Source organism: Glandiceps talaboti, chromosome 11 (assembly GCF_964340395.1).
Source record: "Glandiceps talaboti chromosome 11, keGlaTala1.1, whole genome shotgun sequence".
Classification (NCBI taxonomy): domain Eukaryota; kingdom Metazoa; phylum Hemichordata; class Enteropneusta; family Spengelidae; genus Glandiceps; species Glandiceps talaboti.
This window is the reverse complement of record NC_135559.1, coordinates 4,822,331-4,834,776: the sequence shown is the minus strand read 5'-3', so window position 1 is coordinate 4,834,776 and position 12,446 is coordinate 4,822,331. Positions and strand designations below refer to the sequence as shown.

General features: G+C 33.9%; 1 protein-coding gene across 2 annotated transcripts in view; it reads left to right on the top strand.

The window, feature by feature from the left end:
- LOC144442558 (peripheral plasma membrane protein CASK-like) overlaps window positions 1-12,446 on the top strand; it is a 146,948-nt gene that overhangs the window by 123,082 nt on the left and 11,420 nt on the right. For both annotated transcript variants that reach the window (XM_078131936.1, XM_078131935.1), the window contains exons 15-16: window positions 339-530; window positions 1,226-1,459. In XM_078131936.1, the coding sequence (XP_077988062.1) occupies window positions 339-530; window positions 1,226-1,459 (426 nt within the window). The remainder of the gene's footprint in view (window positions 1-338; window positions 531-1,225; window positions 1,460-12,446) is intronic.

Here is a 12,446-nt window from a genome sequence, read left to right as displayed (position 1 = left end):
GAGTTTTCTAGGTATTTTACAAAGGGTTTCCCTACCAAAGTCAGTGCAAGATATGAAAATTTACCATGTTTCTCCTTGTCCTGAACCATAGGAAAAACACAATGGAGCAAAGTGTGAACTTAGCATCAGACTGTTGATGCATGATTATGTTTGTCAGATTTCCTCCAAGCTATGTGTACAGAACTGTTTTTAGGAACAGTTCACAAGCAAAACAGTTATTACATGTATGTATTGTACTGTCTGGCTGATTTCAACCTGATTTGACCTTACTTGACCCTATTACCTACCTGACCAGACATGATGTGACCATTCTTGTTTCTATCTGTCTATTCCTGCAGGCATTATTACAATCACATGACGTCGTGTCTCATGAAGTGTACGGAGAGAATGCTATCCGTGTAACGCCACCCCCATCTAGTCCTTATTTGAATGGAGATGATGAAGATAGACCTAATGGTGATTTAGACACTATGGATAATGTAACAAGAGTTCGTTTAGTTCAATTCCAGAAAAATACAGAAGAACCAATGGTAAGTTATATCATATGCTAATAGTAGCTTTCTTCAATGCTAATAATGGCTAATATTGGCTAATAGTGGAATTGTACCGTGCTAATAGTGACTAATAGTGGCATTGTACAGTGCTAATAGTGGCATTGTACAGTGGAGGACTAGGTATAAAAAAATCATATTTATTGTTGTGAGAAGGTATGTTGTTTTTCATTGAGCTCATATACCAAAGGAAATGATGTACTTCAAATGGCATTCTTGGAGAAGGTTTCTTACAAATCGAAAATCTTGTATGAAAAGTTCATATCTGCTGTTTGATAGAGTGTGTCATCATTTATCTTGCACCAAAGAAAATTATTTACTTGAGTTTGAAAACAAAACAAAACATGAATTTGTCATGCATTAGTTTTGATTTTGTACTCTTGATTCGGTTTATAACCCCCACAAAGTGCAAGTAATCTGTATACTTCACACAACTCAACCATATGTACATCTTGTAATGTAATTGTCTTCAAGTAATTCTATTATTATTATCAACATTTAAAAACTTGACATGATGTTTCAATGTTCCTCTTGGCCCTCCCTTTTGCCTAAATGTGGTCCCATTTATGAAAATAACTTCAAGGTAAAATATGGCTTATATTTTTGCAAATTTCCTGAGTGTTAAAATCGTGTGTATCCGAAATTAATACTTTGTTTATCTTTCTTTACCACAGGGTATTACTCTCAAAATGAATGATGACGGGCGTTGTATCGTAGCTCGTATCATGCATGGCGGTATGATCCACAGACAAGCAACGTTGCATGTCAACGACGAAATCCGTGAAATCAATGGAATCAGCGTCAGTAACCAGTCAGTAGAACACTTACAGAAAATTTTACGAGACGCCCGTGGCAGTATAACGTTCAAGATTGTACCAAGCTACCGAAGTGCTCCACAGCCATGCGAGGTATACCATCCCCCAAAGTAGTCACTAAAATTAGATGTAGTCATAGTAACTAACTACTGTAGTCATTTGAATGATGATGAGCGTGATAATTAACACTTTTGTTCAAAATCATGGAATTACATTTATAATGTAGTGTACTAACTTACAGATAACATGAAGGAAAGTAAAGGTTAAAAATTAATAATTTGGTCAAAATCATGGTATAGTAGTAGTTTACTAACTCTAATAAATAATTTGAAAGACTTGGTAAGATAAGAATAACTAACAGATTGGGTCAAAATTGAGATATTTCAATCTAAGTAACTACTAACTATAGTAAACCATATGATAAGGGGAATGGGTAGCTTTCAAATACAAATGTATTGATTACTACAGAACAAATGAAGAACAAAGTGAATGTAAATGTCCGCTCATTGCTGGTCATGAATTTCCAAATGTTGATCTCTCATATTCTGATTTTTTCTCAGTGATTGATATACAAGTCTTGCATTTTCTTATTTTGACTTCTATACCATTTTATATCTGAAAAAAAACTTGTTTACGGCTCATGATAAATTCGATCATTAGGTTACCTTAGTACAGACTTGTAGGAGTAGAACAGTATCTGAAAAAAACTTATTTACGGCTCATGAAAAATTTGATCATTAGGTTAGCTTAGTACAGACTTGTAGGAGTAGAACAGTACAAGTAAGGCAATCAATAAACAATGGAAGATCTTCAGTCAACAGGAATACAAATGAATGGATTAAACCTTGCAATGGTACACAATTCTAGGGAGTTATGGATAGGCTTAGACCACCTAACTTGCACCAAATTGTTTGCAATGAGTGGTCAACTTTTCTGCTGTGGTCTTGCTGGTTAGCTGGCTGACTAACCTTACAATTCTCATAAACCTAGGGAGTTATGGATAGGCTTAGACCACTTAACTTGCACCAAATTTGTGTTGTTTACAATGAGGGTCCACTCTTCTACTGTGGTCTCACTTTCTTGTTGTCTTGATACTGGAAAGCAATGGTTAGTGCAGACGATATCATAAATGTACATACATATGAACCAAAGTAGTCCTTTTAGGAGGAGTGGGGGGGGGGGGGGGGCAGATGTAACTTTTTAAGTGCACAGAAATGATGAATAGTGATTGATGGAAAGGAAATTTTAGTAAATATTATTATGATGGTGGTGGTGATTTGTACACTTTCTATCAAAACAAATAATATGTGCATGGTATGCTTGAACACCTTTTTTTTAAAAAAGTACATCCATTCTTTAGTTTGAAAATCAGACTTAAATCATATCTTAGTTGCTAATTCAGAAAATGTTCTCCATTCACCATACTTATGGGAAGAAGGATTTGGAACAAATAGTAAAGGTTCTGAGGGAAAATTTGTGGGCGTCAAGATGTAATGGAATGTACATAAATGAATGAATGAAATTGAAATATGACAGAACTGTTACAAATATGAACTTGTTGTAGTTAATAGGAGGATATAACTGTTTGGTGTAAACAAAACTAAACTTCAAGATTTTCCAAAAATTCCTTTAAGACTATACCTATATATATGCTTGACACAAGTGTAGTCAAACTAAAGAGAACTTTAAATATTTGGGTAGTGTTTTGGCTATTAAAGAAACATTGCATTGAAAGGTACCCTGAAACAAAGTCATTTTTAGTAGAAAACAAAATGAAAATGGAAAATATTTGGGAGTGCACATAGAGTAATAAATGTGGAAGAGAGAAAGGAAAGGGGGGGGGGGGGATAGATGATTAGGGTTGTTGGAATATGAAGAATACATATTCAAGAACATTAGTATAGAATGTTTTCATATGACAAAACCCAGATCTAGAGTTTTTGTTGAGGCTGAATATTTTGGTTAAGAAGTGGTTCAAATGGTTGGGGTAGGGAGGTGTAATGGTATTGATACTAGTAGTAGTAAAACAATTCAGGAATTTTCATATATACACAACATCAGGGTGGAGTTATCAGGGTGCACTATTACTTCTGACGTTTTTCTGGTTGTGATTTTTTTACTTAGAATGGTGTAATCTTGATAATAGAATATATAGAATAGAAATGTAGATCTGGATATTGTATAAATTATATACAGACTTGATCCAGCACGGATTCAATTGTAGATAGTGTACAAATTTATTGTGCAACAAAGTTATTCCACTCCTCAATCTTCTTATCCTATACTTACATGTACCACATCTTGTCATCCCTATTGGCTGTGTATTTTGGTATATTCCTATTGTCTTCTTTGCTGTGGTTGATCCGATTTGCTGTGAATGGGGAATGCAGGAGTTCAGTTTTTTAGCACAACTGAACTGATAAGGTTCAGTAGTGCTTATGGCATGGTGCGGTGTCTGTTCATCTGTCTGTCTGTCTGTCTGTGTGTGTGTGTGTGTGTGTGTGTGTGTGTGTGTTTGTGTGTGTGTGGACAACTTAAACTCAAAAACTGCCAATTGCCTTGGTATTTGGTGTGGACATTATCTGTGTAGCTGAAGGTTTATTCACAACATGATGATCCTATTGGCGATATGGAAATTAGGTCTATAAATCTCTCAATTTTGGTCAAAAACTTGTATCTCGAAAACTATATGGGGCTGAACTACATGAATAGGACTGAAACTTGGTGAGGATGTTTCTGAAGGTGTTATCCTACAGTTAGTGTTCAAAACATTTTGACACAACTGGCCCTAACAACCACAAGCTCACCCTTAGCAACAGTGAAATGATGATGCACATTACAAAGATAATAACAGGCATAGGTGGGTAGATGAATAAAGATTCAAAAAATGTATGCAAATATGCCTAGCAACAAGACCACTCCCATAGCAACATCCAAATGATGTTGTACATTGCGAAGATAACAACAGTTTAATAGACAAGTGGATAGACATTCCAAAAATGGACATATGTACCTAGCAACAAGAACATTCCCATAACAACAGCCAAATAATGGTGTATATTGCAAAGATACAAATATGGATGGTTACGCAAGTCAATAAACATCCAAAAAGTGAATGCACATATGGCTAGCAACAAGATCATGCCCATAGCAACAGTGAAATGGGTGATGTATATTGCAAAAATAACAATATGGATCATTGAGCAAATGGATAAACTGACCCAGCAACAAAGATACTGCCCATACCAACAGTGCAGTTATGGTGTATATAAACAATTTTAAAAAAATTATTCAGACCTTTTGGAAACTCTGTGATTTGAGTTTTGTTAAGACCATCCTGTTCTCATTTGCATAAATCAAATAACACATAAATTGTACAGTTGTGCTACAACACCATTGGCACTATTTTTTGAAATCCACTTTTATTATGATGTCAATCTGTATATAATAACCAGCATCATTTTACATAGTACTATTTAATTTCAAGATGAAGTACAGGTTAAAGTCATTTTGTTCTCAATTTGATATATTCTAGCATTCTAATTTGACCAAATCAGTGTCAAATGCCAACAGATGCAATCACAAAATACATATGACTTTTGGGGGTAATATGAAAGCAAATGGACAATATGTTTTCATATGTTTGTTTCTATGGTGACTGATTGTGATGTTTATGCAGAAACATGATGATTTTAACTTTAAGGCAGTTGATATATCTAAATGTACGAGATTGAGTAAATACTAAAATAGCCAATTCCATTGATTTTAAGTGATATCAGATCAGATGTAAAGCAAACCTAGATATTTCCCGGAAATTTTGCGATTTTACATTCTTCAGCTAGTTTTCAATGACTAATTTCCGCTAATTGCCAGACTCATACATTGTGTTCATGTACAAGAAGATATTTCAGTCACTACTTATTTTTGCATCTTTATTTTCCAGCAAAATAAGCAAAAATAAGTCTCTAGCGAAAATTTCCAGGTTTACAATATGCAAATCATCATGTGATTCACAGTTGCCATAGTGATCAGTGTGCCAATGTCACTGATGTGTAGTAAAAATAGTATACTTCATAAACACTTTAGGTAGAGTGACATGATATGACTAAATTTTGGTCTTTTGTATATAAGTTCATTCCAAAGAGTATAACATGATCAGAAAAAGAAGAAAGTACTATAAAGGCCAGTTATTTGAAAAACTACAAATGCAACATCCTGAAGCCCCTTAAAAAAAAACAAAAAAACAAAAAAACAAAAAAAATGAGCAGGAATATAGGGTATGACTAAGATAAACTCTACATAACAAATCAAATATCAGTCTGTAGATAAAGTATACAGCAAAGTACTGCAGGAAAATGACATTAGTTTAATAGTCACTCAGGGAAAATTACAACGAAACCCTGGAAATTTAAGTGACTTTAAAGAGTGTATCAGTGTTGTTGAAATCATTTAGAGAAAAACTTTTGTAAGGAAAACATTATCTGGCAGTGAAAATGTGTAATCGATTAGTTAGTGTGTTTAACATCAAACTAACAACAGCAGTATCTGTTGTAATCATCATATTTTTATTAATTGAACAACGTGCACATGTCACCATGTGGATGAGGATTTGGTATTAATTTTGGATTTTGGATTTATAAAACAATTTTATCGTGACATCCTACTTGGAAAATCCATGTGAAACAACATTGATCAAGTCCTTATTTGGAACTCAATACATTGCAAAGAGTGAAACATATGTGTAAAAAGTTTGTTATTGTACGTACAATAACAAACATTTTACATATTTATTTATCTTTTGCTATTTATTGAGTGACCTGGCATATGTTGTTTCTCATTTATTTCAAGTAGGAAACCATGATAAATAGTTTTATAAATTAAAAAATCCAAAATTAATACCCCAATTCTCATCCATGTCACCATTTTAAACGATCAACTTCAAAACCAGTTCCATTTGCTCATACTACCCATCCTAGCTGTAACTTCACATCTTGTAGTTATATTACATGCAAAAAATATTGAATTATATTGAAGGTGCTAATATTACTTAAGATATTTTCATAGATTGATTTTAGATTTATAAAATATCTTACAAATTTATGTGGATGTTATTATGTACATTAAATTAATGAATAATTTTAGAATAACCACAAATAGAAACTCATATTTTTTTGCGTCCATTTTTAATTTTCATCATTTATCGCTGAAGTAAGCAACTTGGAGAATTAAATTATTTACAAATTATAAATGCAAAAGAAAATGATTTTTTGATTTTCAGTAAATTTCTTTCTTGGATAACAAATGAATTTGTAGCAAGTGTTATTGTCAGAGAAACAAACTTGCCAACAAACGGACAAAATGTTCGCTATAAAATCAATTTTTGTCAAGAATCTATAGCTTGGTAGAATTTTTTCAAAAATTTCAATGTTAAGGTAGAAGTGTAATGGTTTGAAAAAACAAAAAACTTTTGGTGTAGTATCCTTACAGTGTAAATCCTCAATAGTCAGCGTAGTAATTAGATATAACTACTTAAAGGGGAACACCACTCAACAAAACAGCTATTTTTTTTATAAACTATGGGTTCTGGACAGTAATTTCAGGATTTTACATCACCTACAATTACTTTTGATTTCAGAGAAACATCAAGTTGATGTTGTGTATTTATATGGTATCTCTGCTATGGGCTATTGCATCATGGGAGTCAGCAGAAATAACGTATTCAGTGGTTCAATACTGAATATTCATGAAACTTTTTAAACTGAAGGGTATAGGCAATCAGGACTCATGAATATTCAGTGTTCAACTTGAATACATTATTTCTGCAGACTCCCATGATGCAATAGTCCATAGCAAAGATATCCTATAAAGGGAGAAAATCAACACGATGTTTGTCTGAAATCGCAATGAATTGTATGTGGCTAAGGTGATGTAAAAGCGTGAAATGACTGTCCAGAAACTATAGTTTTTGAAAATGTCTCTATTTCGTGGAAGGGAGTTCCCTCTTAATCAAAAGCTTACAAAGCTCTTGGCAGTCAGCATAGGTATCTTATTGTATGTGAATTTGCACCACTTGAAAAATTGTAGATTCAAAAGAGAGAATATAGCAAGGATATTTGGACAGTACGTGTACTTGAGAAGTTTAGTAAAGCAATGTTCCAAATCATAAAACCTATATCAGGCAAGGTGTAGAAGCTTAGTGTGTTTCATTTGATATACTACTTGTGTCATTCTTTAATATTCCCTTCATTCAACTTGAAAAATTGCTGCCTTTATCCTTCCTTATGCTAGTGACAAGACTCTATCACTAGATAGCCTGTCTACAGGCAAGCAATGGTTGTGATTTTGTAATTTTCTACACCAGCGCCTGTAATCAGTATGTGTAGCTATTGGTATAGGGAAACACTATGTTGAAGCTGATTGGCCAAGATATTCATTCAATATTCATAAGGAAACACTATGTGGAAGCTGATTGGCCAAAGCATTCATTAAGTAGTCATTACTCATAGGGCAAAACTATGTTGAAGCTGATTGGCTAAAACCATTCATTAAATTTTCATAGGGAAACACTATGTTGAAGCTGATTGGTCAAAGCATACATTACATCATAGTATTATGACTGTATGACTGACTGTAAAAAAGCTCATCCATCATATGTACTTGCTGTACTAACAAATTTGCTTACATACATGTACATGTACAAAAATATTATACAAAATACAAAAAAGGAAATTAAGAGATATGTTTGTGGAGATCAAAAATTATAAAGAATGATTTAATTCGGGCTTTGGTGTGGAAGGGCAGTAGACAGTCAACTTTCTGAGTTGAATGGAGAAAATTTTGAAAATGATACCCCATTGTGTATTTTTCTCAAGGCTTTTATATTAGTCATTTGTCTGCAGTTTAGCTTTTTCACCTCAGCTCACAGCTATTAGCAAATTTTCCATTCATCTCAGTGTTCTCCCCAGAAAAATAATGGTAGAGTCATGAGAAATTTACATAACAAAATAATGCATTGTTATGCAAATTTACATATTCTATTTTCAAGGCACTACAGGGTAGAACCGACTACTCCATTATGGCCTGGGGGAGAGCCCTGCATCCCCAGTAGTGCATGATTCTTAGCTAATAAATCTTCTTCTACTCTCAATCTTACCTTGTCTATCTGTCTTTTTTCTGCTGTGGCCGTCTGTGTTGCTGTGTGTTTGCATCCTCTGCATGAGACCCAGCATGAAGTCTCCATTTTTTTTCACTTTGTCTAGGTGTTCACGCTTCAATACTTTTCACATTCCCTTGGTTTCCTGGAAGGCAGACTTACATTAATCAACAGAGAGACTGTTTTAGATTAGATAAGAACCTGAAAAGTATCTAGACTTCGGTTTAAGACCCTGGTAATGCCTTCAAGCAAATCTAGCAACGTTTACAATTTGCTAGGATTTTTATACACAAATCATGGTTATAGTAACTTTACCAAAATACAGTTAAAAGATAACTGACATGAACTTTATTTTGCATTTTGAAATTTTTGAATACATCAGTTTAGTTAATTATGCATAAATTTATTTATAATTTTTAATTGATAAAAAGCCTTGAGAACATACTTTTAAGCCTAGCAAATGACAAAAGTACTTTTTATATTTATATTAAATCGCTTTGCTTTTGGTTAGTAACAGGTATTTGAACATAAGGGAATATATATCAAATTATTCAATTTCTTGTACATTTGTAGTCATTTTAAGGATGTAGGGGTGCCTTAGTTCATGTAGTCTGTAAGGTATGCCATGATGGGGCACCCTTACACATATCGGTCAAGCCATGAGGCCGGTGAGGGCGGAGCAACACGGTGTATCTTACAGTCTAGGGGTACCCTAGCATAAAGTAGCTAGAGAACTGAAGTAGAGTTAGTGTTCTCTTACACACACCTTAAGGAAAAAAGAAATTGCAAAGCTTGTGAAATCCCCAAGAGGTGACACTTATACTGACTACTAAAGCAAGACTTCCTCTATATTGTCTCCGGTTATAATCAATAAGCACATTAACTTTCTTACTAGCAGGTTAAAACTGAAGCCTTGTCAATGTTGACATCAGCAGTAAAAGAAGTCCAATGCCATCATTTGCATTTCTGAACACATTAGGTGGAAAGGTGGTACTTTGCGGCAATTTTATTTCAACACACTCTTTTCCATTTTGAAAACATTATTTATGAGATCTAGCATCAAGATACAATTTTATTCAGCAATTTTATTTTTGAAGGTCTTTAAGTCTTACTGGTTAAATACAGTTCAGATAGGTTGTTGACACTGTTCAGTTAAGAAGTATCTTGACTTCATCTTTTGAATGTAGAAAACATTAGGTACGAACCTAGAATAGGGAATATCACTTTGCAAAAATTTTATTTTCATGACATACACTTTTGTTGGCTTAATATTTCCAGATATGAAAATAACATTAAAATGTGTTTATTTTTTCATCATTAATTTATAAAAAGAAACCGTACAAAGTGAATGAAATTTGATTCTTTCTGAAAATTTGCATTTCTAAATTATAGTTCAAAAGCTATATTGAAATTAATTTTTTTGAACAACTATATGTATATTTTCAGTGACATAAAAAGCTATTGACTGTTTAGTGTTAGAGTTGATCCTGAAAACTATTTGCCCAGGTTTCAGTAAAAAAAAAAACTAACAAATATATTTCTAACTACAAGTCGGATAAAGTCCTTTATTTCACTGAAAGTACAGCTGTTTTCAGATTCTGTAGGATTTAACCATAGAAAGGCCATATTCATGCCAATAAGTTGAAGTATTGTAAAGGTCGTGACCTCTTTTAGAAATAAATTTAAATGTAAATAGATGTCAGTTCACATCTATTATTTTCATTTCATTGCTGTCATTAGGATGTGTCACCCCTTTTCCTTTTCACAAATTATACACTGAGCTGCATACAATCAGATCAGTCAATACCATACCTTGTGTCAACTAAATTTCCTGTGTCGTAGCACCTCATAAAAAAATATGCTAAAAGCAAATTCATTAAAAGCTGCTATGTGATAAGCCATTAAGAGAAAGCTGACTGCATAGCGCTTTATTGACACTTTCACTAGAAATGATATTTTGAGGTCACGACTACCGTAGTTGCCATAGAAACTGTGTCATGGAATATCAATTTTAAAAAAATGTCCTTAGCAACTTCCCTCAAACAGATACTCTGAAATATGACTCAAGTCTGTATTTACCATATAAACCAGGTCATGGTTGATTTCCAAACACAATTCATAGCAACTCTCCATAAAACATATACTTCGCAAAGTTTTAGGTCAAGTCTGTAGGTATCACAGAAACCAGGCCATGGCATGTTGATTTCCCAAAACGTTTCCATAAACCTTGCCTTAAACTGACATTTTCCAATATGGCTGACATTTGGAGATTCTCATAGATTCTTACAAATATTGCTGGTTAAATCTGTCGTTACCATAGAAACAAGATCACAGCACGTTGATTTCCACACATAAAAATGTCTACAGTATTGAGTAACATTACATTACAGAAACATTTCAATATGGGTGACTTGTAAAAGGTTAATCTTCAGTTACCCTAGATACCAGAACATAACATGTTGATTTCTAAATTGTTGCCATAGCAACCTTGTCTATACTGTCTTCCGTTTGATTTTGTACTTCCTAAATTAGATAAATATATAATGAAAAAAGGTAGAGGAAATTAAATAAAATGTCTACAATACATGCAGTGTTTAATACATGCAGTACAAGGCTGTACCAAATTCTTAAAGTGTACAGACATAACTGTCTGGCCATGTTGAGGTTAGCAGTTTGTAACATAGAAATCCAAAGTGCTAATATAATGCATCTCAAACTAGACAGTTATATAAAAGCACACACATATATTGTAAACTTGCTACCAAGACCAGGATTAAGAACTTTTAGTGTGATCTAAATAACCAGCTGTTGTCTAAGTATATACCACATTGAGTTGATGAGAGAGAGAGAGAGAGAGAGAGAGAGAGAGAGAGAGAGAGAGAGAGAGAGAGAGAGAGAGAGAGAGAGAGAGAGAGAGAGAGAGAGAGAGAGAGAGGGAGGGAGGGAGGGAGGGAGGGAGGGAGGGAGGGAGGGAGGGAGGGAGGGAGGGAGGGAGGGAGGGAGGGAGGGAGAGAGAGAGAGAGAGAGAGAGAGAGAGAGAGAGAGAGAGAGAGAGAGAGAGAGAGAGAGAGAGAGAGAGAGAGAGAGAGAGAGAGAGAGAGAGAGGGAGGGGGGGGGGAGATACACGGACAGGTGCAAAGACGGACTGATTTTTTTGGCTACAATCCCCCCTCCCTCACATTGAGTCAAGCCTTGATTAAACCATTCTAGTGTAATGTTAATGTCAATACATCATTCCTTCGAAGACATTACAATAGTGTCTCCTGGTATCATTAGAACAATTCATTGCAGAGTAGGGATTTCTCAACATTTCTTTACTATTTGTATAAAAAATTATGTCATTGGATCGTTTCGAAGTTTTATCTTCAGGTTTGAATTGAATCAGTTACAAATGATGGTTATAAGTATACTTCAGTATAAAGTAGAATACTGTGAATACCTTTTGAATTTACAGAAAAATTACACCCAAATAAATTCAGCTCGTGCCCCATAAAAATGTTGCCATCCTTTCTAGTGTATGCTATCTCTCTCTTGTATGGATCAAAGATTTGATATAACACAAACTTTATTTAGTATGTCCTCATAATTTCAAAGTCAAATAAACTTTATGATTTAATTTTGTCTAACATAACCCAAATGTTCATTCTGCCCTCGTGTGCAAATAATAATCACTAGAAATGTCCATAAGAATGTTAATCAGATATTGTTATCTAGAATGGTTTCGTAATAGTGGCTGGAGGTGTCATTTTGTAAAAAGCTGGGTAGAACCCTGTAATGTACTTACAAAGTCTATTAGCATACATACTGACCAAATGAAACCAATACATTAATATAGCAAACTGACAGATGAGCAATAAGACCAGTTAATTTTTGTCAACTTTGTAATTATCTAGAATATAAATCTAAGTGAAAATTGTTGATATGTAA